Source organism: Prunus dulcis, chromosome 5 (assembly GCF_902201215.1).
Source record: "Prunus dulcis chromosome 5, ALMONDv2, whole genome shotgun sequence".
Lineage (NCBI taxonomy): Eukaryota > Viridiplantae > Streptophyta > Magnoliopsida > Rosales > Rosaceae > Prunus > Prunus dulcis.
The window spans coordinates 13,230,746-13,257,596 of NC_047654.1; the positions used below are offsets into that span (position 1 = coordinate 13,230,746).

General features: G+C 40.2%; 6 protein-coding genes and 2 long non-coding RNA genes across 9 annotated transcripts; 4 read left to right on the top strand and 4 right to left on the bottom strand.

Moving 5' to 3' along the window:
• LOC117628604 lies at window positions 1-1,984 on the top strand. 2 transcript variants are annotated; one of them, XR_004585986.1, is made up of 5 exons: window positions 1-70; window positions 159-247; window positions 1,437-1,738; window positions 1,829-1,872; window positions 1,968-1,984. It is a non-coding gene; the product is annotated as an uncharacterized LOC117628604 (long non-coding RNA). The 2 variants fall into 2 exon arrangements; XR_004585985.1 differs by lacking the exons at window positions 1-70; window positions 159-247 and having other exon boundaries at window positions 903-1,738.
• A 1,796-nt stretch (window positions 1,985-3,780) lies between these two features.
• On the top strand, window positions 3,781-6,545 carry LOC117627078. The gene is made up of 4 exons (XM_034358983.1): window positions 3,781-4,587; window positions 5,023-5,454; window positions 5,735-6,041; window positions 6,155-6,545. The coding sequence occupies exons 1-4, from the start codon at window positions 4,159-4,161 to the stop codon at window positions 6,286-6,288; spliced, it is 1,302 nt and encodes a 433-aa protein (XP_034214874.1). The 5' UTR covers window positions 3,781-4,158; the 3' UTR covers window positions 6,289-6,545.
• A 1,496-nt stretch (window positions 6,546-8,041) lies between these two features.
• On the bottom strand, window positions 8,042-11,326 carry LOC117627077 (cyclin-dependent kinase G-2-like). The gene is made up of 4 exons (XM_034358982.1): window positions 9,395-11,326; window positions 9,140-9,275; window positions 8,970-9,052; window positions 8,042-8,857 (listed from the first exon to the last, which is right to left on the bottom strand). Exons 1-4 carry the CDS (start codon window positions 10,837-10,839, stop codon window positions 8,614-8,616), a joined length of 1,908 nt encoding a protein of 635 aa, XP_034214873.1. The 5' UTR covers window positions 10,840-11,326; the 3' UTR covers window positions 8,042-8,613.
• An 830-nt stretch (window positions 11,327-12,156) lies between these two features.
• Window positions 12,157-12,708, bottom strand: LOC117626917. The gene is made up of 3 exons (XR_004585663.1): window positions 12,646-12,708; window positions 12,329-12,397; window positions 12,157-12,233 (listed from the first exon to the last, which is right to left on the bottom strand). It is a non-coding gene; the product is annotated as an uncharacterized LOC117626917 (long non-coding RNA).
• Window positions 12,709-12,853: 145 nt separating this feature from the next.
• On the top strand, window positions 12,854-15,473 carry LOC117627533 (malate synthase, glyoxysomal). Its single transcript, XM_034359657.1, has 4 exons — window positions 12,854-13,414; window positions 13,685-14,013; window positions 14,127-14,457; window positions 14,700-15,473. Exons 1-4 carry the CDS (start codon window positions 13,013-13,015, stop codon window positions 15,357-15,359), a joined length of 1,722 nt encoding a protein of 573 aa, XP_034215548.1. The 5' UTR covers window positions 12,854-13,012; the 3' UTR covers window positions 15,360-15,473.
• A 2,759-nt stretch (window positions 15,474-18,232) lies between these two features.
• On the bottom strand, window positions 18,233-19,037 carry LOC117627998. Its single transcript, XM_034360334.1, has one exon. It carries the CDS (start codon window positions 18,954-18,956, stop codon window positions 18,486-18,488), a length of 471 nt encoding a protein of 156 aa, XP_034216225.1. The 5' UTR covers window positions 18,957-19,037; the 3' UTR covers window positions 18,233-18,485.
• Window positions 19,038-19,356: 319 nt separating this feature from the next.
• LOC117627996 (malate synthase, glyoxysomal-like) lies at window positions 19,357-21,703 on the top strand. The gene is made up of 4 exons (XM_034360332.1): window positions 19,357-19,758; window positions 20,029-20,357; window positions 20,471-20,801; window positions 21,044-21,703. The coding sequence occupies exons 1-4, from the start codon at window positions 19,357-19,359 to the stop codon at window positions 21,701-21,703; spliced, it is 1,722 nt and encodes a 573-aa protein (XP_034216223.1).
• Window positions 21,704-25,105: 3,402 nt separating this feature from the next.
• Window positions 25,106-26,236, bottom strand: LOC117627997. The gene has a single exon (XM_034360333.1). The coding sequence runs from the start codon at window positions 26,147-26,149 to the stop codon at window positions 25,223-25,225; it is 927 nt and encodes a 308-aa protein (XP_034216224.1). The 5' UTR covers window positions 26,150-26,236; the 3' UTR covers window positions 25,106-25,222.
• Between the last annotated feature and the right edge of the window lie 615 nt (window positions 26,237-26,851).

Consider the following 26,851-nt stretch of genomic DNA (forward strand, 5'->3'; position numbering starts at 1 on the left):
TGAACTTCCACCTGACCATTCTAAGAGGGCTTTGGAGGCCTTGTACTTGCCCGTCGTTGCTCCTTTACAGGTGTGTAATTCATTTCCAGAAGAAAGTGTATTGTACATATAAATTCTTCTGTGGGTGATGATACTGAATTAATGCCGTCAACAACCAGGAAGTTGTCAGCCAAGGTCCAGACACATTCAATAGCAAGCCTGCTTGTGATTTAACAGTTCACGTTGATCGATTTGGGTACATCTTTAGGTACGTATGATCAATATCTTGTTGTTATGCCTCTTATTTCTTTTTATTTTGTTCAGATGTGCTAAACATGAGAGTAAATATCAATTCCAGATATGTGATTCAACTGTGATACCAGTCTTTTTGCCCGCAGCATCTTGTTTGGTCTTCAAAACTCTTCCTATTGCCTTATTTGATAAGAGGAAGAATTTGTATCAATAGTGTTATGTTTCCTTGTCGTTGGTGGTTTAGTGCGAGCCATATGAATGTTTTGCTCTGGCAATGCTGTTTTATCCAAAACCTTCTCATCTTATCATTGTCCTTCTGGAAATGACGAAGTTAAAAGAATCTGTCACTAGGCTTATTGCCACAACCACAACAAGCTGTCTGATATAAGAAAGATGTGTGAGGCATGCCTGCTTTCTATTTAAAGAGTCTAGCCGGTTAAATCATATAGCCGTTCGACTATACTTTTAAAATATTCTGTTTAAATAGTATAGCCGCGCGGCTATACTCTTAAAATATTATATTCACAGAGTATAGCCAAGCGGCTATAATTTTTAAATATTCTATTTATAGGGTATCGCCGAGCGGCTATACTGTTTAAAATATTCTATTTATAGAGTATAGCCGCGCGGCTATACTGCATTCTCCTGTGGCTGGCATTTGTCTTGTTTGGCATGCGGAGATTCTTGTTCGTGGATAGGTATCACGGTCAAAAGCTTCAGTACCGTGATGAATATATACAATACATCAATGTGAGTTTGGCAATACCCATAGCTCCCTTATTTAATTTCTTTCCTTTTCATTTTATGATTGTGAGCTTTATGTTTCTACCTGACTCGAGTAATTCTACTGTTGAGTTGATGTAAATACCAATTTTAGGTGAAAACAGAACCTGAAATTTAAATTAACAAATACTTTTACTACAAGTTACTGTCAGTTTCTCGCTTTGACTCATTCTGTATCAATTATCAAACCTTGTTCAAGATTCTGCATTTAGCACAAATTTTTCATCTTGGTGGATGTGTTAACTACTTTGGTAGGAAAGTTTATCTATCTATTCCCGTGGTTGTCTCACACTCATTGATTATTGGGAACAACTTGTTTCCATTATTTATTATAGCTAATACAGCAGTGAGATCATAATTTTGTATATCCAAATTTTATAGAGTCTAACCGCACCGCTATACTTTTAAAATAATCTATTTAGCCGAGAGGCATCCCGGCTATATCAAGTTATGTTTCAGCAGTCGCAGCTGAAGTAATGCCCAAGGTATGATGTTGTCCAAATTTCTTTTCTACATCATTTCGAATTTTAGTATTGTCCTTTATAGTAGTTATGGATAGGCTTCTAAAAGACTACTTCAACATCCTCAACTACTTCAGACAGGTATGATCAATTTCTTTTTATTTTGTTGAGATGTGCTAAACATGCTATTAAATATCAATTCCAGAAGCTGTGGCAGATGCAATCCAAAGACTTTGGACAATATTTAAAGCCATATTTGATCTGTAAGTATTCCTACATAATACATTACTTGCTGAATATATCTTAAACTCCTTTCCTTATTCTAATCCATGTTTTGAACGTCTCTGGTGAAGTCGTGCTTGGGACAATGAAGTCTCTGTGCAGATGCAAATACGCTGTGAGTTTACTCACTGATCCCCCTTCTAAAATGTTAATCTGAATTCGTTAACGTTACTACAGAGGGTTTTTGCAAAATTTTAACATTGAATCCAGTGTGTTTCGTTATGTGATTCAACTGTGATACCTGTCAAGGAAAAATGTAGCGATGTTGTGTTAGAATCCGTCGACGGGAGCACTCCAAACGATGCAGATTGTGATTCCATTTCGCACCAGTTGAAGAGACAGGTCACCTAGAGTCTCTTTTCACTAGAGTTGTTGCTTCATGTATGGATCCAAAACCAAAAACATATGATTTCTCTGTACATATATTGTCTTTCTAAATATAATTTTTCTTTCCCAAAATTTTTGTCCTAAAATTACATAGAGAGAGAGAGAGAGAGAGTTGAAATTGCCATTGATGATCAAGACAACTAGTCTGGAATGCATAGATTAACAAGTGCCAGCAAACGTTTTGCAAACAAGAGAAAGGAAAAAATAAAAACCGAAGAAACATGTAATTGGAATATGGTAATATTTCTTAAACAATTCGCGTATAGCAGGGCGGCTATAGCTTTAAAATATTCTATTTACAGAGTATAGCCGAACGGCTATACTTTTAAAATATTCTATTTAAAGGGTATAGCCGGTCGGCTATACTTTTAAAATATTCTATTTAAAGGGTATAGCCGGTCGGCTATACTTTTATAGCCGCGCGGCTTTACGTTTAAATATTCTATTTCAAGCCGCTCGGCTATACGTTTGAAATATTCTATTTATAGAGTATAGCCGGTCGGCTATACGGATATCTATTTGCAGAGTATAGCCGCTCGGCTATACTTTAAAATATTTTATTTACAGAATATAGCCACATTGCACCAACAATAAAACAGAGTAACCTACCAAGACCAACACACCAAGGTAAATCTATCGATCCTTCAAAGCTAACTGCCAAGCCAACAATGGCTGCGGTCAAACTATAGTAGATCTAAGAACCTGGAACCTAACCTAAAAGAACTAAACTATTACAACCCTTAATTATCGACAAATCAAAAGCTATGATGAAGAAAACTAATCACCACTAAGCACTCCCTTAAAATGTTCTAAAGAACTTTACAGAAAACACAACTAGAACTGACCTGGAAGGAGTTGATCAACAGTGAGAACTTAGAACTGACCTGACATTCTGGCAATGCAGATGTCTAACTTAATGGTAGATATTGGAACTTCAGAAGGAGGATGAGAGGCCAATGCATGAGCCAGTTCTTTCAGTAAGCACTCCTATTGAAAGAGTCCTGACGAGCTGAATTGATCTCAAACCAGAATGATCCGCCAATATATCATGTATATGAATGCAATCTTTGAAGTCACAGTTGTTACGTCTCTGATCAGAATTCAAAGATCCTTTTCGTGCTTGATGCACTGTCTGTACGTACTCATTTTCCGGTTTGGGTCATATCCATTCCTAAATTGGATGAAGACTTGATGTCAGATACGTCCCAGACCGTTAGGTAACTTAGGTAGGTCGGTGATGCTTCGGTCCAACTTGTCAACTACGCAAATTTACATAATAAACCACTGAATGATGTAAATGGCATTAACCACTGATTACCAAATTGTATATAAGATTGTACTTTTTGGTAATCTAAATTGTTCCAAAGGCTAACTTTGACTGTCAGGTATTTTTATTATTCATCTTTTATGTCTTCGGATGATGCAATCCAAGCAGCACACTGAATTTTTGTGGTGTTTGGTATTATTATTTAATTAGTTCACTTATCAATTTTCCAATTCCCTTTGGACTAAAAAGAGTCTAATCTATCAAATATTAGTAAAATAAACCTTGGGTTGGTGAGAGAATGTGAATTTCGTGAAACTCCTTGACCCTTGCAGGTTCCCATATGTGTATGTAGACTGCATAATCTGAAAACCATGCTGATTAGCTGACAAAATTAATAGACAAAAGTAGCAAATCCAGTATCAGATCTCCATTAAAATACCATAAAGTGGTACAAGAATTTTCTGCATAAAAACTCACGCACAGCCAAGCCCCATCAGTCTGGCTTTTCATACTTCTATTGTGACTTGCAGTTACAGAAAGCAATCTCAACATTCCCCAAACCTTGTTCATATGCTTAACTCAAAACTATAGAACAGAAAAACCCATTTTTCAGATTTCCTTTCTCTTTCCGCTGTTCTTCATAGAATCAGCGCCCATATGAAGGCGCACATGGAAACACTGATTTGAATAAAACCAATCTCAGACCAACCATTCAAATTTGTTTTTCACTCACTTTTCCTTCACTTTATGGCCAACCCAAACTCACAAACAACTCAAACTCCATTGATAGATGCATCACAAACACAAACCCACCCTAGTGATGATGATGATGCCAAACTTGATCACTCTCTCCACAGCTTGGAGACCTTTCTCAGGCTCTTTGGGTTTTGCCAGTACTCTTTTCTGAGCTTCAGCCTCTCATGGCTTGCTTTCCTTCTTGTGGCTGTTGCACTTCCAGTGGTACTCATTGAAATCTCTTATAGTTCCAGAAGTGAGAAGTATCAGATCAAAAATTTTGAGCTTCAGATTCTGGTTTCTGAGTCTCTTGTGGCTGCCATTTCTCTTGTTTGTATTTCTTACAACCTCAGAAAGTATGGCATACGGAGGTTCTTGTTCATGGATAGGTATCATGGTCATAAGCTTCAGTACCGTGAGGAATATATACAGAAGATCAATGTGAGTTTGGCAGTGCCCATAGCTCCCTTATTTAATTTTTTTCCTTTCATTTTATGCTTGTGAACCTGAGTAATTCTACTATTGGGGGATAAAATTAAATTTGATGCACATAGCTGGTTGTAGTAATTGTATGTATTGGCTAGTTGAGTTGATGTAAAAATCAGTTTTTAGTTGAAAACAGAACCTGAAACTTAAATTAACAAATACTTTTACTACAAGTTACTGTCAGTTTCTCCCTTTGACTCACTCTGTATCTTGCACTTGGCTGAAGTTTTAGCTCTCAAACCTTCTTCAAGATTCTGAAGTTCGGCACAAATTTTCCATCTTGCTTGATGTGCTAATTGCTATGAACTACTTTGGGAACATCTTTTTTCCATTATGTATTATAGCTAATACAGCAGTGAGATCATAATTTTGTATATCCCACTTCTTCAGAACTTCTTCCGCTTGCTGGCAGTGTGCGTATTGCCTTGCCTCCTTCTGAAGACTGCTCGTGAAGTCACTCGCGTAATTTATGTTCACTACGATTCATGGTGGAAATCTGTTCTTGCATTGCTTGCTTTGCTTGTGTCATGGACGTTTTCAACTATAATTTTCCTATCAGGCAGTGCTTTGTTCAACTTGGTGTGCAGTTTGCAAGTGATACACTTTGAGAACTATGGGAAGCTTTTGGAAAGCGACATGGATGTTTCTACGTATATCGAAGAACACACTCGTCTAACGCAGTATCTATCCAAGATCAGCCACAGATTCCGAATCTATCTTATTTTTCAAATTTTAGTTGTGACAGGCAGCCAATTTGTGGCTCTACTGCAGACCACAGGAAATCACAGAATCGTCAATCTCATCAACGGAGGCGATTTTGCAGTAAGTTCAGAACAATATGCTTCATGTTTCACATGGATCGCAAAGAGATTAAACTATTTTTTTGGCCATACAAGCATATTCAACTTAGCTCAGAAATTTGATCTCATAATGTGGTTGTGACTGGTTTTGATGAATAAAGTGCTCAACTGAATCACTTGACATATATGCCTTTCTTCTTGTTTTCTTGTCTTCTAATACTGTCAGAGGTATAGGCTTTGGATTTACAGTTCAAACTTTCTCAAGCCATATACTTAGTATCACTTGATTATCACTATTGCAGGTCGCCTCTATTGTTGAGCTGCTTGGGTTAATTATATGCCTGCATGGGGCTACAAAGATTACACACAGAGCTCAAGGTCTTGCATCAGTTACTAGCAGATGGCATGCTGTGGTCACCTGCGGCTCCAACGATGCATCTCAATCGAGATTCGACAACAGTACGGGAAACTTGGAGATTGCTTATTCTGCTGGTTCATTACCCATAACCTACTCAGAAAGCGATCTAGAGTCAGTTGATTATGTGGCAGTGCCGACAAGTAAACAAATAGCTTCAGACAAGTCCCTCTATCAGAAAAGACAAGCTTTTGGTATGTCCACAAGATCAACAGAAATCTTGTACCTTGATGGAATGCTTTGATGCATTGCTGATATTGGCTTTTGTGTTTTTCTTTCAAGTTTAACAAGTTTTTCCTGCTTTCAGTTACATACATACAATCAAACCCGGGCGGGCTTACCATCTACGGCTATACGGTGGATCGGGCGCTCATTGGCACCATCTTCTTTCTTGAGTTCTCACTGGCTCTCTTTGTGCTGGGGAAAACTATTACCTTTTAAGAGGCAGACTGGCTGCAATAGACTTCTACTGTATTTCAGAGGCAGAAATTTCACTGGGCGCTATAGCATTTACATTTTACCAAGGACTTCATTTACTTTGGTTAAATCGATCGACGAACAGATATTCAAAGCCATATTGTACATTGTGTTATGGCGCCATGTCGGACTAGTTTCTTTTTTGGGGTAATGTGAGATTACTTTTCTGATGAACAAACCTGAGATATTGATTAGACTATTTTATTGTTTTTTTCTTTTCACAGAGGCTTGGTCACTTGATAGCTGCACATTTTTCTTTGATCCCTATACTTTATGCACAAACCGTTTTGATATCTATTCAAAAATTTACCAATGCCATTCAGCCCCAAACCTTTGTCGAAGAAGACTTAAACAGACCCCAAAAAAAGTAATGAGACAGCACAAAATATAAGACAACTAGTTAAAATATACCCCAAAGATCATCTAAATTCAGTCGGAAACATCTGCACCGCTAGAATCCGCAAAGAAATGGGTGGTATAATGAGATGTCGAAGGACGATGTAGTAGCACAGGAAAATTTACTGCTGCTTCAGTATTATTACTCAATATGAAATACAGATGTTGCAAACTTGGAAGTTACAACTACTTTTAGGTATGAAATACAAATAAAGCACACTGCCACGCTCAGATTTTCGCAACTTATCTGTAATCCAAAAGAATTTGCAGGATAAAAGTTTAGTTAAATAAAAAAAAATTGCATGCAAAATCAAACTGGATCTCCAGTGCTCTGAAGATATTGGGGGGAAAAGACAACTTAAGAACAGAAACCTTTGCCATTACAATCTTTTACCATTAGATGGTATTTCCCTCATGGCTGATCACTTTGCGAATTCGTACAGGCTATCAAGAGGCCCTGGCTTGCAAATTTTAACATTGATCTTATGTGGCCAAGATAAAAATTGAAACACGTCAACAGACATCGACTATAGCAATTCAACCTGTACATCTTTAACCTAGAGTGGTTTCAGAAAAGAAAGGCATGAACCTTTTTTTTCCCCCCATCAATTTTCAACTTCCATTATGATTTCACAACTAGATTTTTTTGATTTAAAAGTGCCACCTTGTTGCAGGATCACAAAATACATGGGCGGTTGGACAAAAGGGCAAACCCTTACTCTTCATCATCATAATTTTCTACTGATATAGCATACTAGATTGAAGTACAATACAAAAACTAGTGATAACTATGTTCACTCCCCGTGGCGAAAAATATAATAGCAGCCATTAGATTCACACATCAGCACAAAATAAATAAAAACCAACAACCTTACCAGCCAATCGGTCTAGCTGCAGGCAAGCAAAACTCTCCATTTGTAATAGCAAGCTAATTCCTAACCGAAGAATGCACATGGGAAGATCCAAGTCAAAAGTAAAAATTAACCAAATGAAGGAAACGCAGAGTAAGAAACACAAAATTTACAACACGACACAGAAGCATAATATAAGTTTACAACCACATTGTCCTGGCAAGCAACACTACTTAGACAATGAAACTGACCTGCACTATCAACTTACTGTGCACACGTATACACATGAGAAGGAATACAAACATGGAACAACATCTAATTGGGAGAATTCCATCGATGCAAGAATGAAACCTCCTAGCAGCAGTCATTGCATATTCTGAAATTGTATTCTTTTATTCATGTACTTACATTTTGCTAATCAACTAAAGTAATTCTTTTACTCTGAACTTGAAGATAAAGGAGAAAAAAAATCCAGCATTTTAATTATATATTTGCTGAATGGAGTATGAACAGACAATGGCCTAACATAGGATAACCATAAGCGAAGCATTGGAGGCAGAGCATCATGATCTAAGAAAACATGGAAAATTGGATACACCACAATACAAGCAACCAGCAATACATGTAAAAGACTGGATACACCTCAAAAGCCATTGTGTGCAGTAAAATAACTTACGTTTGGGAAAATTCCTGTCCTTCAAGTGCGAAATGCCAATAACACCCTCCCATTCTTTTAAGGCCCAGAATCTCTTGCAAATAAAAGTATAAGCATGAATAAAGAGAAAACAAAAGGTTTTACATAAAAATAATGAAGAAATTTGAATAGAAACAATATGATTCAATTATGTACAAAGACTGCACCACTATGCTGCTCTTAAAAGGACAAACCATTACTGCCACCGACTCTCCAGGCAACTCCTTTGCTGTAGCAATCCTAAAGGGCCCTACAGTCACATGTTGTGCTTTGCAGCTGCCTAATGGTCAGGTTAGCAAAATTTGAAGAACTGCCAAAAAAAGGCTGAGATTATTGCTTAAATTTTTCTCACGCTGCCTGCTGCTTAGGTACCGGTCTTGAATGCAGATCAGGAGTAATTGGCTTGAAATCATATCTCGGTTCAGGGGACTCACAAAACCAGTTATGGTTGAGAGCATCCTTTGCTGTTATTCGCTCCGCAGGGTTATATGATAAGAGCCGCTTCAACAGATCAAACCCCGATTCAGAGAGCACTGGGGATGATCCAGTGAAAGATGCTGCAGGAAATTTCTTGCGCAGATGATTGTAGCACCTGAAAAGATTCAGAACTATTAGAATGATAGCTGAACGGTGAAAACGAGTAATAAAATGATCTGCAGGTAAGAATAAACTCATTAAAATTAAAATAGAAGAAAGAAACTTACTGTTGTTTGACAGAATTAACTTTGAAGCCTGGCAATTTGGATAATCCACTTTTCTCATCTGGTGTACCAAGCATTCTGAAGATCTGCAAACATTTTAGTGAAACACATCATGAAACGATCAAGGAAAAATTAGAAATAAAATAGCTTAAGTAACATGGAACAAAACAAACCTTATCAATCTGATCAACTTCAGTTTTCCCTTTGAACAATGCGTCTTTTGCCAACAATTCAGCCATTATGCAACCAACCGACCACATATCAATTGCTGTAGAGTACTGTTTTGTACCTAATAGAATTTCAGGTGCCCTGCACAGTAGAACAATACACAATCACTTCAAGTTGCCCAATTAATGTGTAGTTCTAGTCTAAAGATACTAACAGAAAAAATATAATAAATTGTCAATACTGAGTAGAATGAAGCTCACCTGTACCACAGAGTGACAACCAAAGGAGTATATGGCTTCAGTGGACTTCCATACTGGCGTGACAACCCCAAATCACATATTTTCAACTCACCCTCCTTGTTCACAAGGAGATTTGATGATTTCAGATCTCTGTGAAGGACCCAATTGTCATGAAGATACTCTACACCGTTCAAAAGCTGTAGAATCAAGTACTTTACTTCACCTATACCAAATGGCTGTTTCATAGAATCCATTAGCCCCTTGAGGTCATATTCCATATACTCCATGACCATATAAACACCATCAAAGTCGTCCATAACAACTTCCTTAACACCTACAACCGAAGGGTGATTAAAAGACAAAAGAATGTTGATTTCTCTCAACGCTGACATTGGGAAACCATCACATCCCTTATCAACATCCATCTTCACCTTCTTTAATGCTACAATTTCTCCACTCTTTTTATCTCTGGCTCTATAGACAACACCATAAGTGCCTTCATTTATTTTGTTGAGTTTTTCATACTCAAACACACTTCTGCAACCCTGAAGCATGTTTATACTTCCTTGCATAGGCACCGCAGGCTCTTCAATCTTAGGAAGATCAACATCATCCTCTGAATCAGACTCTGAATCAGAGTACAACTGATTAATGCCAACGCCAGCATTCCCATCATGTTTATCAATATTCATGTTTTCGTCACATAACTCTTCTCCATAATATTTTTCTCCAGCCGTCTCAAAGCTGCTTTCTTCGTCAGAGCTAGAAACTCTGGTCCAGCTCCCCCCCGAGCCTTCTCTTTGGATCTCCCCGCTTTCAGGAGAACTGCACGGGTCATCAGCAATATCCCTTGGAGCCCTTGGAGAATCACTATCAGATGCCCATCTTGACAAAGAGATGTTGGGTGGATGGACCATGTTTTTTTTAGCCTGCTCATCTTGCCCGGACTGCTCAGAATGCAGATGTGTAGACAAATCAGCAGGAGCCTCCGATTTACAACTACCCTCCAAACAATCTGCCACGGAGGGTTCAGAGACATCCATGTCCTGAGACTTAACCACCGTAGCTGGAGACTTTGAAACAACCCCATCAAAAAGAACGTTCTGAACTGAGGTTGGATCAGCAGGGGACGGAGGAATAACTGGAATAACCCTATTCTTTGATGAGACTCTCACTTGCTTCTCTTCTCTGTCCCATATAATAGGAGAAAACTTCCTCTTCTTCTCAGGAGGCAATTGAACCAAACATTCACTCTTTCGGGTTTTGCTATTCTTAAAACACGGTTCTGAGGAATTTGACGAGCGTTCAGACCCTCCTGAATTGCGCACATTGGAAGGTAAATGGAATCCATTCTTATGTTTGACGCCATCACCTCGACAAACCCCATTCGTATAAGATTCAAATTCTCTTTTGGAATAATTATAAGAATCCCTTCTCCTCAAAACATCGACTCGCCCTGTCGCCATATGATTAACAATCTCTTCTAAATCAGTGATCAGACTCAACAATCAAAATCAAAACAGAAAACCCCCAATCAATTTTCAAAACCCTAAACCCCCAAAAGTCAATAATTTAGTTTGTTCAAACCCTAGCCAATCCAAACCCAAAATAACAAATTGAATCTTTTTTTTCCGAGCAAACCCAAGATCAATCAGCACAGAAACACAGAACACAGAGCACAAAATATTCAACTACAAAATCACAAACAGATAGGCAAATCGGCGAATTACAAACGAAGACCGTGAGCAAATACCCTAGACCTCGATTTCTGTGAGACCCTTGAGAAATTCACAGGTATCGGAAGGCCTTACCGGCAAGAGATCGCTAACAGAGAGAAACGAAAGCGCAACGGCAATGAGAGGGCCAACAACACCGATCAGCCTCCAAGGTTCTTCGCTTTTACGCGTTTAGATAGTCTGCCCTCTGACTTTGCGTGCTAGCTTATATATTTATATCCTTTGGCGTCGGTTTGGAAACCGCGCGGTACTTGTATTTTTTGTGCCCTTTTCCTTTTTGTTATGGGAAATATTTATTTTCCTTTTTGGTGGTGTTTATGTTTCTGGGCCTACAAATTATTTCACATGGTTTTTGTCCATTGAGCCTGCCCATCTTACGGATACAAATTTAGGCCCTTTGGGCCTTTTTATTTAACAAAACTCATGAAACTCTGTAGAAACCATAAGCCTTTGGCCCTTTGGGCCAATTTGTACTCATTCCCGAAAAGAACAGATCGTGTTGATGAATTACAAGAATTCTATAGCGAGAGGATCTCTTAATCATTAGATCAAATTGATTAGTCGTTCGATCAAATTGGTTAGCTTGATTCAACGATTAAGAAGTAAACCCTCATTTAAGGATCATATATAAGGCTCTCACTATAAAATAACTATGAAGAATTAATACGATTCGATTTTGACTTGGTTGCTTGATATATACTGTGTTCTGCTTTATCATTGCTTGCTGGACATAAATACGAATATGTCGAGTTTTACTAACACAAATAATTAACGAGTCAGTCTGCTGCCAACCACGAATAACCCACACATTAACAAATTAAATAAGGAAATTGAACCAACACGAACAAAGAGCCCATAACATAAATTGCTAACTCCTCCAAAGAGCCCATAACAAAAGTCTGCCAGCTCCCCTCCAAATGGTTTTCCTTTGAGGGGTTCCAATCAAAATGGCCAAGTTTCATTACTAGTGTATCACCTATCTGTGCAACATAACCTTCATTATTTGCATGGTATATCTTTACAGCGCTCCGACAATGGATTCTGGCCCTTCTCCGAGCCTCAATTAGCTCAGTTAGGATGTCATGAAAACCAAAGTCATATAAATGGTCATAGAAAATGACAGGCTGCAGTAGAGATAAGAAAATAAAGATTGCAAAGTTAAATAGCAGCTGTTCATAAAATAATTCATAGTGGCAATCAGGTGATTGAGAGAACTCACAGTTCCAGGATGAGTCAAAATGTATGCATATCCCTGTGTAAGCTTATCTCGTGGGAATGGCCAGTGACCCTGAAATTAAAAGAAAGTTAGAAAGTTTATAAATCAAGTCTTAACTTAGATAAAAGCTGTTTAACAAAGATTCAACTGATGGAATCTAGCAGCTAAAGCCTGACTGTCTAGGCTCAATATAAGGTTTCAAAAATCAGTAACCAGTTCCTTGTGCCTCAGTAGTGGTATTTGCGTTCAGTGCTTGTGTGTAAATGCAAGAGAGAGAGAGAGAGAGAGAGAGAGAGAGAGAGAGAGAGAGAGAGAGAGACCTGTGTTGATCCAGTGTCATGGTTCTCCAAAAATGTGACAGCACGTGAGGGCCACCATCCCAATGACCCTAGAGCCCGGTGGCATAGTCCCACCAATTCTCTCATCAATTTCCCACCCCAAGGCAGGCACAGAATTCAAAGAAACCGCCCCTCCTTATCCCTCCTAATCTTCACGAATAACCTGCTCACCTTACGCACATAATGCCATGCACCGCCTACATCAGGATCAAGCCCAAAACGATAATGCTCTACAAACCTATCTTTTTGGTCACGCCTCTATATAACATATCTATCACCACACCTCCTCTTACAAGCATAGCATTTAGTTTTGTTATAGCCAAAGGAGAAGAAGGAAAAAGACACGAAAATGATGGGAGTTGGCACATATGGGTACACTGCACCAGCCACCAGTAAAAGTGGTGGTGGTGCTGCAGGCTATGATGTTCCTGAAGGGGTCGAAATCCGGGGATGGTTCGATGAAGAATTTGCCAAGATTCTAACCAAGGAGGCTTTGGCATTTGTGGCGGAGTTGCAGAGGGAGTTTAGGAACCGGATTAAGTATGCATTGGAGTGTAGGAAGGAAGCTAAGAGGAGGTACAATGAGGGGGCTGTGCCAGGGTTTGATCCAGCTACCAAGTTCATTAGGGAAACAAATTGGGTTTGTGCACCTGTCCCACCAGCTGTGGCTGATCGGAGGGTGGAGATTACAGGACCTGTGGAGAGGAAGATGATCATCAACGCTCTCAATTCTGGAGCCAAAGTTTTCATGGTCAGTATTATTAATCAATTTTTATTTATCTTTTTTGCTAGCACGTCTTGCAATCTTCTGTCACCCTAGAGTCATGAGAGAGATTTTTGAGTGTCATCGCCGTACTACCACGTAGCTTCATTCATCTAAATTCTAAATTATAATATAGATCACCTCTCTATTAGATACGGGCCCAATTTTATGAATCTCATCTTTAATGTGACATGCCACCAATAAATGTTGTACAAATAATTTTATAGGCACAAATCAAAATGGTTCTTGTCTATGTAGGCTGACTTTGAAGATGCACTGTCTCCAACTTGGGAGAACCTAATGAGAGGCCAAGTGAATCTGAAGGATGCTGTTGATGGGAGCATAACCTTTCATGACAAGGCCAGAAACAGAGTTTACAAGCTGAATGACAAAAACACAACCAAGCTTTTTGTGCGCCCAAGAGGATGGCACTTGCTTGAGGCTCACATTTTAATTGATGGAGAGCCTGCAACTGGTTGCCTTGTGGACTTTGGCCTTTATTTCTTGCACAACTATGCAGCCTTCCGCCAAACCCAAGGTGCAGGGTTTGGCCCTTTCTTCTATCTCCCTAAAATGGAGAATTCAAGGTAACCAATGACTTATCCCTAGAAAATTTATCTCTCTGCTTATCTGTCTAATTTGGAAGATGCATGAAAATTAGACTTATTTTTCGGTGCTGCTTCTGTCACGATTTTGGCAGGGAAGCAAAAATATGGAACTGTGTGTTTGAGAGGGCAGAGAAGAAGGCAGGGATAGAGAGAGGAAGCATCAGGGCAACTGTTCTGATTGAAACACTTCCAGCTGTGTTTCAAATGGACGAAATTCTGCATGAGCTAAGGGATCACTCTGTTGGGCTGAACTGTGGAAGATGGGATTACATTTTCAGCTATATCAAAACCTTCCAGGGTCACCCTGACCGACTGTTACCAGACCGGTTTCTGGTGGGCATGACTCAGCATTTCATGAGGAATTACTCTGATCTCCTCATCAGGACATGCCATAGGCGGGGCGTGCACGCCATGGGGGGGATGGTAAGCATTTCTGTCACATATATAGCATGAGTCTGCAGCCATAGACAAGCTTTGTGCATGTATTTTTTGTGGACAAGCTTTGTGCATTTGATACATGCATATGGGAACTACATTCTTGGTTAGCTAATTAAGTGATAACAGTCGCACAATGACTTGCAGATTCATATGAATTTATGAAAATTAATTAGAAATGATAAAAAACCAAATTCATTAATTGTTGTTGGTAATTTGTGATCGAGCAGGCAGCTCAAATTCCAATCAGAGATGACCCTGCTGCAAATGAAGCAGCACTGGATTTAGTGAGGAAGGACAAGTTAAGAGAGGTGAAAGCAGGACATGATGGGACATGGGCAGCTCATCCAGGGCTAATCCCAGCCTGCATGGAAGTCTTCACCAACAACATGGGCAGCAACACCCCTAACCAAATCCAATCCATGAGGAGAGAAGATGCATCAAGCATTACTGAAGAAGACCTCTTGGAGAGGCCCCGAGGTGTTCGAACGCTGGAAGGCCTCCGCCTGAACACCCGAGTCGGGATCCAGTACTTGGCAGCATGGCTGACTGGGACAGGCTCAGTGCCTCTCTACAACCTCATGGAAGATGCTGCAACAGCTGAGATAAGCAGGGTGCAGAACTGGCAGTGGATCAAGTATGGAGTGGAGCTGGATGGAGATGGGCTTGGAGTGAGAGTTGGGAAGGAGCTGTTTGGGCGAGTGGTGGAGGAAGAAATGCAGAGGATCGAGAGAGAGGTTGGGAAAGAGAAGTTCAAGAAGGGAATGTATAAGGAAGCTTGCAAGCTCTTCACCAGGCAATGCACTGCTCAAACACTTGATGATTTTCTCACCCAAGATGCTTATAATCACATTGTCATGCATCATCCAAGGGGGTCATCCAGGCTCTAAAATCAGATTATCTTAATTAATTACCTGGTTTTTCAATGTTTAGTTTAAGGATCAGCTCCTCTAGCAGTCTTTGCCAAATCAATAATAATGTACTCTCTCTCTCTCTCTCTCTCTCTCTCTCTCTCTCTCTCTACAATAACTGGACTTTTGATCATCAGTTATCAGTCAATGGATGATCAATGGATCATGTGGACCCTGTAATTCAGTCATGGAGAATCATTGGTTCATATATGATCCAATGTATTCATGGTGGTTTCATGCAATCCAACTGTACTTCTCTGTAAACTTATTTTCCATCATGATATGTATGTCTTCTGTAATGAAATCGTCCAGTGGTTGTAACTTACATTGGAATTGAACAATCACTTAATGGTTCAGCTTTCTCCTGTCTTTTTTTTTTCTTTGAATTATTTTTCTTCAGACAAAAATGAAAAATAAAAATGGAAAGTATAAATAATGAACATTTTTACAACATAAATTATAAAATTCGAATAAGTACTCGTTAAGCATAAGTGGCAAACTCACATATGTATATATAATATATCTTTCATTTTTTTTGGCCATATATAATATATATCTTATGAAATTGAAGAAAAAAAACACCCGTTGGGTGGAGTGGTAATCTTGGACACAAACATTAGAATCCGTTTGGTATCTTACTTTTTTAAAAAAAGGACTAAAAAACCATGATCTTTTAAAAATACGAGTTTACAAATATTTCTTTTAAGATCTAAAAACTTGTTTAGTATTTCCAAAACTATTTTAAAGATCTAAAATAAGTTTCAAAAACCCATTCCCTTTATGACAGTGATACCCATCCTTCACCCTATGATCTTCATCATCACATTGCGCTTTTATAATTGAAAATAGTAGGGCAATGGGTTCCCTTTTTTCATATAGAAAATACTTATCTCCTTCTTTTGTAAGTAAAAACTCCTATATTCCTGTCAATGGCAAGATAACATGTATAAGTTTTTTTTTTTTTTTATGAATTATTTTTGCACAGGTGTCAAACAATTATTTGCATGAAATAAGGAGCATCTCCCAATCGTGATTCGTTAGGAAAGAGGAGTATCTCTTTCTAAGGAACAGGCAAGCAGTTTATTTCATATGGGCATTTCAGAAACACCTTATTTCAATTAGTGATGTGTCCCAATCGGTGGTGGACCATAGAGAGAGAGAGAGAAGAGATGAATGAGACGTAGAGACCGGAGAATGCAAGTAATCTTCTCTCTAATCTTCTTTTTTTGGATATTCTTCATTTTCATCATAACATATGTTATTTTCTTTACACTTAAAACAATGTCATTAATACATCAAACAACCTAACTTTAGTTTTTCATATTTACCCTTATTTGATGTATTGACTTCATCAATTCTTTAATTTATTAATTATTTTTTTTACAGCTTTCTTAATACTTTGTAAAAAAAATTATTGTATTAATTTATTAAACATTAAAAAATCAAAATAAAAAACCTATCTCAAGTCGTCCCCACCTTTTTCCCCAAAGCCCAGCACCTCCATCTTCCTCGCCATCTCCTTAGCGCCACCCATCCCCAACCCACCCTCTCCTCACCACCTGCCCATACTCTCTCTCTTCTCTCTCTCTCTTTTTATCTCTTCCACCAATCTCTCTTCAAACGAAACCAAACCCCAGCAAGTTTTGGCTACAGTAAAGAACACCCTCAAGGCCATGGCAAGCATTGGTCGTTATACTAAATTTGGGTTTGAGGACCATCACCAAGCACAAACAACCAAAACCCAGCCCAAATTTAAGAATCTCATCCGAGAAATAGACAAAATGATTTTGATGGATTTTAATTTTTTGTTGTTGTTGGAGATGTGACGTTTCGGGTGTGAAGGTCTGGCTCTCTCAAAATGATGAGAGGGAGGGTTGGATTTGGGGCTACAAGTCTGTGATTATTCGAAGAGAGAAAAAGTTGTTAACAAATAATTGAATGAATTGAAAGTAAACATTAAAGTCAATACATCAAATAAGGGTAAATAAAAAAAGGAAAGGTAGATTATTTGATGTATTAATAATATTATTTTAAGTATAAAAAAACTACACATATTATAAAAGAAGAAAAAAATTTAAAAAAGAGCGTTAAAGAGAACGTTGCTAATTTTCCGGAACGAAAAGAGGAGAAAGAAAAGAGGGGAAGTAGAACTAGTTTGAAGCCTCACTTTTTATAATTTAAAAAATGAGCCCTCTGAATTGTTTTTAAGTTGAATTTTTTAAAATGAGCAACATAAATATTTTATTTCAACAAGTACTAGAAGTACGAAGGAATAGTAGACTCCCTGTCCGAAAATTGGGTGGGTCGCCCATAGATATACATAGACAGCTATAGGAATCGTGTACCATTGGAAAGGACCAATGACTGTAGTATGCGAAACACGACACGCCTACTGGTGTGGCCTGCATGCAGAGAGAATGATGCCGATAGGGTTACGTGGTGCAATAAAGTGAGAGAAAAGAGGATGAACAGATCGACTTTCATCCCATCCCAACAGCAGCAGATGATAAGCTCAAAACCATTCAAATTAAACGCATACATATCCAACTGACCCCCTCCACCTGTCCCCCCATCCAGCCACAAGCCCAGTGTTGTCTCTCTCTCTCTCTCTCTCTCTCCAACCACAACAAAAAGCAAACATATAACACCACATGACATGACACACACCATCTCCCTCGTCAGATGCCCTTACCTTTGAAAAATGCTTCCCTGTCGTCGTTTCACTGCTATTCTTTTTTCTCCCTGATATGAGAGAAAAAAATAGAACCAGGGGACAAAGAAACGGAGATGAGTACAGTACAGTTTGTGCTCTGTGCATAAACAGTGGTGAATATCACATCACATGTGAACCATTGAAAGAAAAAAATGTTCTTGACTGCACCCAAAGTAAAAGTACATGACATTTGAACATATTCAAATTTTGCTTTTCACCAGATCACAGGGAGCTAGCTATGTAAGGAAATTAAACGCAAAGCAACTGCGATAAGGAAAAATAATTCACACTTGTTAATTACGGTCATTAATTTAAGCTTACTGCTAATAAAACGCAAAGCAACTCCTCATCAGTTATTTGTCATCTCTAGCTAGGCTTTTTACCATGTCGGTTTACCGACCCAAGCAAAGAGCAGCCTTCACGTCCAGCCTCCACGCGAACCCGCCACTCTCCATCCTCCACACGTCACACGGCAGTGTCAACGAGCTCCAATCCCTTGCCGACGACCCACCGCACCCGCTGTACTGCACCCTCACCCTGCACGAGAATGCCGCCGTGTCGTAATTACTCATCACACCCACCGCCTTCGCCGCCCTCTCCTTCGTCACAAGCCACACCATCGTCTCCCTTTCCTCCTGCTCCCCCACCATGCTCCTGTAGGCCCCATTCGTCCACACCGCCCTCCCTGTACCGTCCGATACAAACCCCGGACACGTGTCCCTCTCCAGGTTCATCCTCCTCTCCACGTCCGTACGCCCTAGTCCATTTCCGCCCACCCACGTGTCCGTCACGCAGTCCACCGTCACGCACGACCCCATCACCCTCACCGGCCGCCGCTGCTGCATATTATTCATCGTACTCATCTCCTCCCCCACCACCGTACTCCTACGACATGTCGTAGAAGAAATACAACTACTATTACTCTCGAAACTCTCAAAACTCAGCCACGTGAAGGGCCAATGACCCTAGAGCCCGGTGGCGTAGTCCCACCAATTCCCTCATCAATTTCCCACCCCAAGGCAGGCACAGAATTCAAAGAAACCGCCCCTCCTTATCCTCCTAATCTTCACGAATAACCTGCTCACCTTACGCACATAATGCCATGCACCGCCTACATCAGGATCAAGCCCATAACGATAATGCTCTACAAACCTATCTTTTTGCTCACGCCTCTATATAACATATCTATCACCACACCTCCTCTTACAAGCATAACATTTAGTTTTGTTATAGCCAAAGGAGAAGAAGGAAAAAGACACGAAAATGATGGGAGTTGGCACATATGGGTACACTGCACCAGCCACCAGTAAAAGTGGTGGTGGTGCTGCAGGCTATGATGTTCCGGAAGGGGTCGAAATCCGGGGACGGTTCGTTGAAGAATTTGTCAAGATTCTAACCAAGGAGGCTTTGGAATTTGTGGCGGAGTTGCAGAGGGAGTTTAGGAACCGGATTAAGTATGCATTGGAGTGTAGGAAGGAAGCTAAGAGAAGGTACAATGAGGGGGTTGTGCCAGGGTTTGATCCAGCTACCAAGTTCATTAGGGAAACAAATTGGGTTTGTGCACCTGTCCCACCAGCTGTGGCTGATCGGAGGGTGGAGATTACAGGACCTGTGGAGAGGAAGATGATCATCAACGCTCTCAATTCTGGAGCCAAAGTTTTCATGGTCAGTATTATTAATCAATTTTTATTTATCTTTTTTGCTAGCACGTCTTGCAATCTTCTGTCACCCTAGAGTCATGAGAGAGATTTTTGAGTGTCATCGCCGTACTACCACGTAGCTTCATTCATCTAAATTCTAAATTATAATATAGATCACCTCTCTATTAGATACGGGCCCAATTTTATGAATCTCATCTTTAATGTGACATGCCACCAATAAATGTTGTACAAATAATTTTATAGGCACAAATCAAAATGGTTCTTGTCTATGTAGGCTGACTTTGAAGATGCACTGTCTCCAACTTGGGAGAACCTAATGAGAGGCCAAGTGAATCTGAAGGATGCTGTTGATGGGAGCATAACCTTTCATGACAAGGCCAGAAACAGAGTTTACAAGCTGAATGACAAAAACACAACCAAGCTTTTTGTGCGCCCAAGAGGATGGCACTTGCTTGAGGCTCACATTTTAATTGATGGAGAGCCTGCAACTGGTTGCCTTGTGGACTTTGGCCTTTATTTCTTGCACAACTATGCAGCCTTCCGCCAAACCCAAGGTGCAGGGTTTGGCCCTTTCTTCTATCTCCCTAAAATGGAGAATTCAAGGTAACCAATGACTTATCCCTAGAAAATTTATCTCTCTGCTTATCTGTCTAATTTGGAAGATGCATGAAAATTAGACTTATTTTTCGGTGCTGCTTCTGTCACGATTTTGGCAGGGAAGCAAAAATATGGAACTGTGTGTTTGAGAGGGCAGAGAAGAAGGCAGGGATAGAGAGAGGAAGCATCAGGGCAACTGTTCTGATTGAAACACTTCCAGCTGTGTTTCAAATGGACGAAATTCTGCATGAGCTAAGGGATCACTCTGTTGGGCTGAACTGTGGAAGATGGGATTACATTTTCAGCTATATCAAAACCTTCCAGGGTCACCCTGACCGACTGTTACCAGACCGGTTTCTGGTGGGCATGACTCAGCATTTCATGAGGAATTACTCTGATCTCCTCATCAGGACATGCCATAGGCGGGGCGTGCACGCCATGGGGGGGATGGTAAGCATTTCTGTCACATATATAGCATGAGTCTGCAGCCATAGACAAGCTTTGTGCATGTATTTTTTGTGGACAAGCTTTGTGCATTTGATACATGCATATGGGAACTACATTCTTGGTTAGCTAATTAAGTGATAACAGTCGCACAATGACTTGCAGATTCATATGAATTTATGAAAATTAATTAGAAATGATAAAAAACCAAATTCATTAATTGTTGTTGGTAATTTGTGATCGAGCAGGCAGCTCAAATTCCAATCAGAGATGACCCTGCTGCAAATGAAGCAGCACTGGATTTAGTGAGGAAGGACAAGTTAAGAGAGGTGAAAGCAGGACATGATGGGACATGGGCAGCTCATCCAGGGCTAATCCCAGCCTGCATGGAAGTCTTCACCAACAACATGGGCAGCAACACCCCTAACCAAATCCAATCCATGAGGAGAGAAGATGCATCAAGCATTACTGAAGAAGACCTCTTGGAGAGGCCCCGAGGTGTTCGAACGCTGGAAGGCCTCCGCCTGAACACCCGAGTCGGGATCCAGTACTTGGCAGCATGGCTGACTGGGACAGGCTCAGTGCCTCTCTACAACCTCATGGAAGATGCTGCAACAGCTGAGATAAGCAGGGTGCAGAACTGGCAGTGGATCAAGTATGGAGTGGAGCTGGATGGAGATGGGCTTGGAGTGAGAGTTGGGAACGTGCTGTTTGGGAGAGTGGTGGAGGAAGAAATGCAGAGGATCGAGAGAGAGGTTGGGAAAGAGAAGTTCAAGAAGGGAATGTATAAGGAAGCTTGCAAGTTCTTCATCAGGCAATGCACTGCTCAAACACTTGATGATTTTCTCACCCTAGATGCTTATAATCACATTGTCATGCATCATCCAAGGGGATCTTCCAGGCTCTAAAATCAGATTATCTTAATTAATCGCCTGGTTTTTCAATGTTTAGTTTAAGAATCAGTACCTCTAGCAGTCTTTGCCAAATCAATAATAATGTACTCTCTCTCTCTCTCTCTCTCTCTCAATAACTGGACTTTTGATCATCAGTTATCAGTCTATGGATGATCAATGGATCATGTGGACCCTGTAATTCAGTCATGGAGAATCATTGGTTCATATATGATCTAATGTATTGATGGTGGTTTCATGCAATCCAACTGTACTTCTCTGTAAACATGTTTTCCATCATGATATGTATGTCTTCTGTAATGAAATCGTCCAGTAGTTGTAACTAAAATTGGAATTGAACAATCACTTAATGGTTCAGCTTTCTCCTCTCTTTTTTTCTTTGAATTATTTTTCTTCAGACAAAAATGAAAAATAAAAATGGAAAGTATAAATAATGAACATTTTTACAACATAAATTATAAAATTCGAATAAGTACTCGTTAAGCATAAGTGGCAAGTTTGGACACAAAACGGTGAAGCTCACATATGTTTTCTATGAAGGTCACTAGCCACAAAAGGGCAATGGAAAAAGCTCTCCACGAATGATCGAAGAAACTCTGATAGGCAAATCTCTGGCAAGTCATAACAAGAGAGATGATGAAAACTCTCACAATACACACAGAGAACCCGAAGAGTCTCTGCAACTTATTCCTAATATAAAGAAATTGCAAAAAAGATGGCGGTAGAGATCCGACGCCGAAATGCAGGTAAAGATTCGACACTGAGCCGTAGCCGCCTATAATGATTGGATAAAAATCATAACAAAACTAAAACAAATAGGGATAACCCTTTGTCTCTGAAAATAGGGGAAGAAGTGAAAGGAGGAAGAGAAGAGGGGAGAGGGGGGAAGAACAATGGCTTCCTCCCCCCTCAAAGTGGAAAATGCTCTAAGGGTGTTTTTTGGGAGGAGCTCATATATGTATAATCTTTCTTTTTTTTTTTGCCATATATAATATATATCTTATGGAATTGAAGAAAAAAAAAAAAAACTCGTTGTGTAGAGTGGTAATCTTGGACACAAACATTTAGAACCCGTTTGGTATCTTACTTAAATAAAAAATAGGACTAAAAAACCATGATCTTTTAAAAATACGAGTTTACAAATATTCCTTTTAAGATCTAAAAACTTGTTTAGTATTTCCAAAACTATTTTAAAGATCTAAAAAAAGTTTCAAACACCCATTCCCTTTTTGACAGTGGTCCATCACCGATTGGTACACATCACCAATGGCACCATCCTTCACCCCATCATCACATTGCGCTTTTATAATTGAAAATAGTAGGGCAATAGGTTCCCTTTTTTCATCTGGAAAATACTTCTCTCCTTCTTTTGTAAGTAAAAACTCCTATATTCCTGTCAATAGCAAAATAACATGTATGCATAAGTTTTTTATCATATATTTTTTATGAATTATTTTTGCTTATATGTCAAACAATTATTTGCATGAAATAAGGAGTATCTCCCAATCGCGATTCGTAAGGAAAGAGGAGTATCTCTTTCTAGGGAACAGGCAAGCAGTTTATTTGATATGGGCATTTCAAAAACACCTTATTTCAATTAGTGATGTGTCCCAATCGGTGGTGGACCATAGAGAGAGAGAAGAGATAAATGAGACATAGAGACCAGAAGGGGAATACACATAATCTTCTCTCTAATCTTCTTTTTTGAATCTTCTCCCTTTCCATTATAACATGTATCATTTTCTTTACACTTAAAACAATATCATTAATACATCAAATAACCTAACTTTAGTTTTTCATATTTACCCTTATTTGATGTATTGACTTCTTCAATTCTTTAATTTATTAAATTTTTTTTTACAGCTTTCTTAAACACTAAAAAATTCAAAATAAAAAACTTATCTCAAGTCGTCCCCACCTTTTTCCCCAAAGATCAGCACCTCCATCTTCCTCGCCATCTCCTTAGCGCCACCCATCCCCAACCCACCCTGTCCTTACCACCTTCCCATACTCTCTCTCTTCTTTCTCTCCCTCTTTTTCTCTCTTCCACCAATCTCTCTTCAAACAAAACCAAGCCCCTGCAAGTTTTGGCTACAGTAAGAACACCATCAAGGCCACGGCAAGCATTGGCCGTTATACTAAATTTGGGTTTGAGGACCATCACCAAGCACCAACGACCACCCAGCCCAAATTTAAGAATCTCATCCGAGAAATATACAAAATGATTTTGATGGATTTTGATTTTTTTGTTGTTGTGGGAAATGTCATGTTGTTTTGGGTGTTAAAGTCTGGCTCTCTCAAGATGATGAGAGGGAAGGTTGGATTTAGGGCTACAAGTCTGTGATTATTCGAAGAGAGAAAAAGTTGTTCAAAAATAATTCAATGAATAGAAAGTAAACATTAAAGTCAATACATCAAATAATAGTTTAATGTATTAATAATATTATTTTGAGTGTAAAAAAAAAAAAAAAAAACACATATCATAAAAGAAAGTGAGAAAATTCAAAAGAAAATGTTAGAGAAAATGTTGCTAATTTTTCTCGTAAGAGAAGAGAGGGAAGTAGATCTAGTTTGAAACCTAACTTTTATAATTTAAAAAATGAGCCCTCTGAATTGTTTTTAAGTCGAATTTTTTAAAATGAGCAACATAAATATTTTATTTTAACAAGTACTAGAAGTACGAAGGAATAGTAGACTTCCCGTCCGAAAATTGGGTGGGTCGCCCATAAATACATAGATAGCTATAGGAATCGTGTACCATTGGAAAGGACCAATGACTGTAGTATGCGAAACACGACACGCCTACTGGTGTGGCCTGCATGCAGAGAGAATGATGCCGATAGGGTTACGTGGTGCAATAAAGTGAGAGAAAAGAGGATGAACAGATCGACTTTCATCCCATCCCAACAGCAGCAGATGATAAGCTCAAAACCATTCAAATTAAACGCATACATATATCCAACTGACCCCCTCCACCTGTCCCCCCATCCAGCCACAAGCCCAGTGTTGTCTCTCTCTCTCTCTCTCTCCAACCTCAACAAAAAGTAAACATATAACACCACATGACATGACACACACCATCTCTCTCGTCAGATGCCCTTACCTTTGAAAAATGCCTCCCTGTCGTCGTTTCATTGCTATTCTTTTTTCTCCCTGATATGAGAGAAAAAAATAGAACCAGGGGACAAAGAAACGGAGATGAGTACAGTACAGTTTGTGCTCTGTGCATAAACAGTGGTGAATATCACATCACATGTGAACCATTCAAAGAAAAAAATGTTCTTGACTGCACCTAAAATAAAAGTACATGACATTTGAACATATTCAAATTTTGCTTTTCACCAGATCACAGGGAGCTAGCTATGTAAGGAAATTAAACGCAAAGCAACTGCGATAAGGAAAAATAATTCACACTTGTTAATTACGGTCATTAATTTAAGCTTACTGCTAATAAAACGCAAAGCAACTCCTCATCAGTTATTTGTCATCTCTAGCTAAGCTTTTTACCATGTCGGTTTACCGACCCAAGCAAAGAGCAGCCTTCACGTCCAGCCTCCACGCGAACCCGCCACTCTCCATCCTCCACACGTCACACGGCAGTGTCAACGAGCTCCAATCCCTTGCCGACGACCCACCGCACCCGCTGTACTGCACCCTCACCCTGCACGAGAATGCCGCCGTGTCGTAATTACTCATCACACCCAAAGCCTTCGCCGCCCTCTCCTTCGTCACCAGCCACACCATCGTCTCCCTTTCCTCCTGCTCCCCCACCATGCTCCTGTAGGCCCCATTAGTCCACACCACCCTCCCTGTACCGTCCGATACAAACCCCGGACACGTGTCCCTCTCCAGGTTCATCCTCCTCTCCACGTCCGTACGCCCTAGTCCATCTCCGCCCACCCACGTGTCCGTCACGCAGTCCACCGTCACGCACGACCCTACCACCCTCACCGGCCGCCGCTGCTGCATATTATTCATCGTACTCATCTCCTCCCCCACCACCGTACTCCTACGACATGTCGTAGAAGAAATACAACTACTATTACTCTCGAAACTCTCAAAACTCAGCCACGTGGCCGAGTAACCACTCGACTTCCTCTCTCTCTCCGAGCCTTTTGGCTCAGGGGTCTCCGGCAACAGAGGCAGGGTCACAACCGTCTTTTCCTCACCCAAACCCTTCGAAGATCTCCTTCTCTTACTGATATTATTATTATTATTGCAACCCTGCTTCACGCACCTCCGAACTCTCTTCCCCCTCCCCCTCCCCCTCCCACTCTTAACGTAGACGTCACCGTTTTCCGGCGTTGACCCACCGGAAGCCGACCCTCCTCCGTTGACCGGCTTCGGAGCAATCGGTCTGAACCTCAACATTATCCTATCCACCTGCGACATATCATATTCTCCTCCGTACCTCGCTATACAACACCCTCCTCTCCCATCCATCTCTCTCTCTCTCTCTTCAAAACCCAAGTTTTTTTTTTTTTTGGGCAGAGTTGTTTAGTCTCGCACTTAAAGCTGATAGCTCAACAATGGAGGTGGCGAGGGCATTTGGGATTTATAAGAGCGACGTGGGAGGAGACACTTGTGGGAAAAGACACGTGTGTGAACAGTTACCGCAACAGCGAAGGGAGGAGAGAGGGGATTGGCTGGGAGCCGAGACGTGGCGTTGTGATGTTTCGGGCCCACGTGATTGAGAGCTGCGAGAGGGTTTTGATTGGGCCCTCCAAGCCTGCCAATGGGAGGGCGAAAGGTGTCAGGCCAGAAGAGAGTGTTTTTGGTGACTGAGTGCAGCTTCCAGAAGGTGGACACGATGCCATAAACGTTTCGGGTTTCTATAATTGGCATGAAGCGTTTTTCTCCAGGTGGACGGTCGGATTGTGGCCTCGGGCTTAGATTCCATGAGGGACGTTGGATTGTGTTCTGTTCTTTTCTTTGTCTCCGTGATTGGAGAAGAAAGGTAAGATCCATGGGGAGGGATTTGACTGATATGCCCTCGTGTTTCGTGAGCCGAGAGTTTGGAAAATGACACGGTCTGGTTAAGTTAGCATTTGCTGATTTGTGGATTGGTTTCAGCCTATCAGTTCAGGGAAAGCCCAATGTAGAAAGAGCATAGAAAATAGACAAAACCAAAATACAATAAAATTA

Bases quoted from the DNA above. Each gene is read 5' to 3' on its own strand.
- LOC117627078 (XM_034358983.1), top strand. From the start codon at position 4,159: ATGGCCAACCCAAACTCACAAACAACTCAAACTCCATTGATAGATGCA. The intron at 4,588-5,022 runs GTGAGTTTGGCA...CCACTTCTTCAG, and splicing joins AATATATACAGAAGATCAAT to AACTTCTTCCGCTTGCTGGC. The intron at 6,042-6,154 runs GTATGTCCACAA...TCCTGCTTTCAG, and splicing joins TCAGAAAAGACAAGCTTTTG to TTACATACATACAATCAAAC.
- LOC117627077 (XM_034358982.1), bottom strand. From the start codon at position 10,839: ATGGCGACAGGGCGAGTCGATGTTTTGAGGAGAAGGGATTCTTATAAT. The intron at 9,053-9,139 runs GTTTGTTTTGTT...AAATGTTTGCAG, and splicing joins AAGTTGATCAGATTGATAAG to ATCTTCAGAATGCTTGGTAC. The intron at 8,858-8,969 runs GTAAGTTTCTTT...GAATCTTTTCAG, and splicing joins GTTAATTCTGTCAAACAACA to GTGCTACAATCATCTGCGCA.
- LOC117627533 (XM_034359657.1), top strand. From the start codon at position 13,013: ATGATGGGAGTTGGCACATATGGGTACACTGCACCAGCCACCAGTAAA. The intron at 13,415-13,684 runs GTCAGTATTATT...TTGTCTATGTAG, and splicing joins CTGGAGCCAAAGTTTTCATG to GCTGACTTTGAAGATGCACT. The intron at 14,458-14,699 runs GTAAGCATTTCT...GTGATCGAGCAG, and splicing joins TGCACGCCATGGGGGGGATG to GCAGCTCAAATTCCAATCAG.
- LOC117627998 (XM_034360334.1), bottom strand. From the start codon at position 18,956: ATGAGTACGATGAATAATATGCAGCAGCGGCGGCCGGTGAGGGTGATG.
- LOC117627996 (XM_034360332.1), top strand. From the start codon at position 19,357: ATGATGGGAGTTGGCACATATGGGTACACTGCACCAGCCACCAGTAAA. The intron at 20,358-20,470 runs GTAACCAATGAC...CGATTTTGGCAG, and splicing joins CCTAAAATGGAGAATTCAAG to GGAAGCAAAAATATGGAACT. The intron at 20,802-21,043 runs GTAAGCATTTCT...GTGATCGAGCAG, and splicing joins TGCACGCCATGGGGGGGATG to GCAGCTCAAATTCCAATCAG.
- LOC117627997 (XM_034360333.1), bottom strand. From the start codon at position 26,149: ATGGATGGGAGAGGAGGGTGTTGTATAGCGAGGTACGGAGGAGAATAT.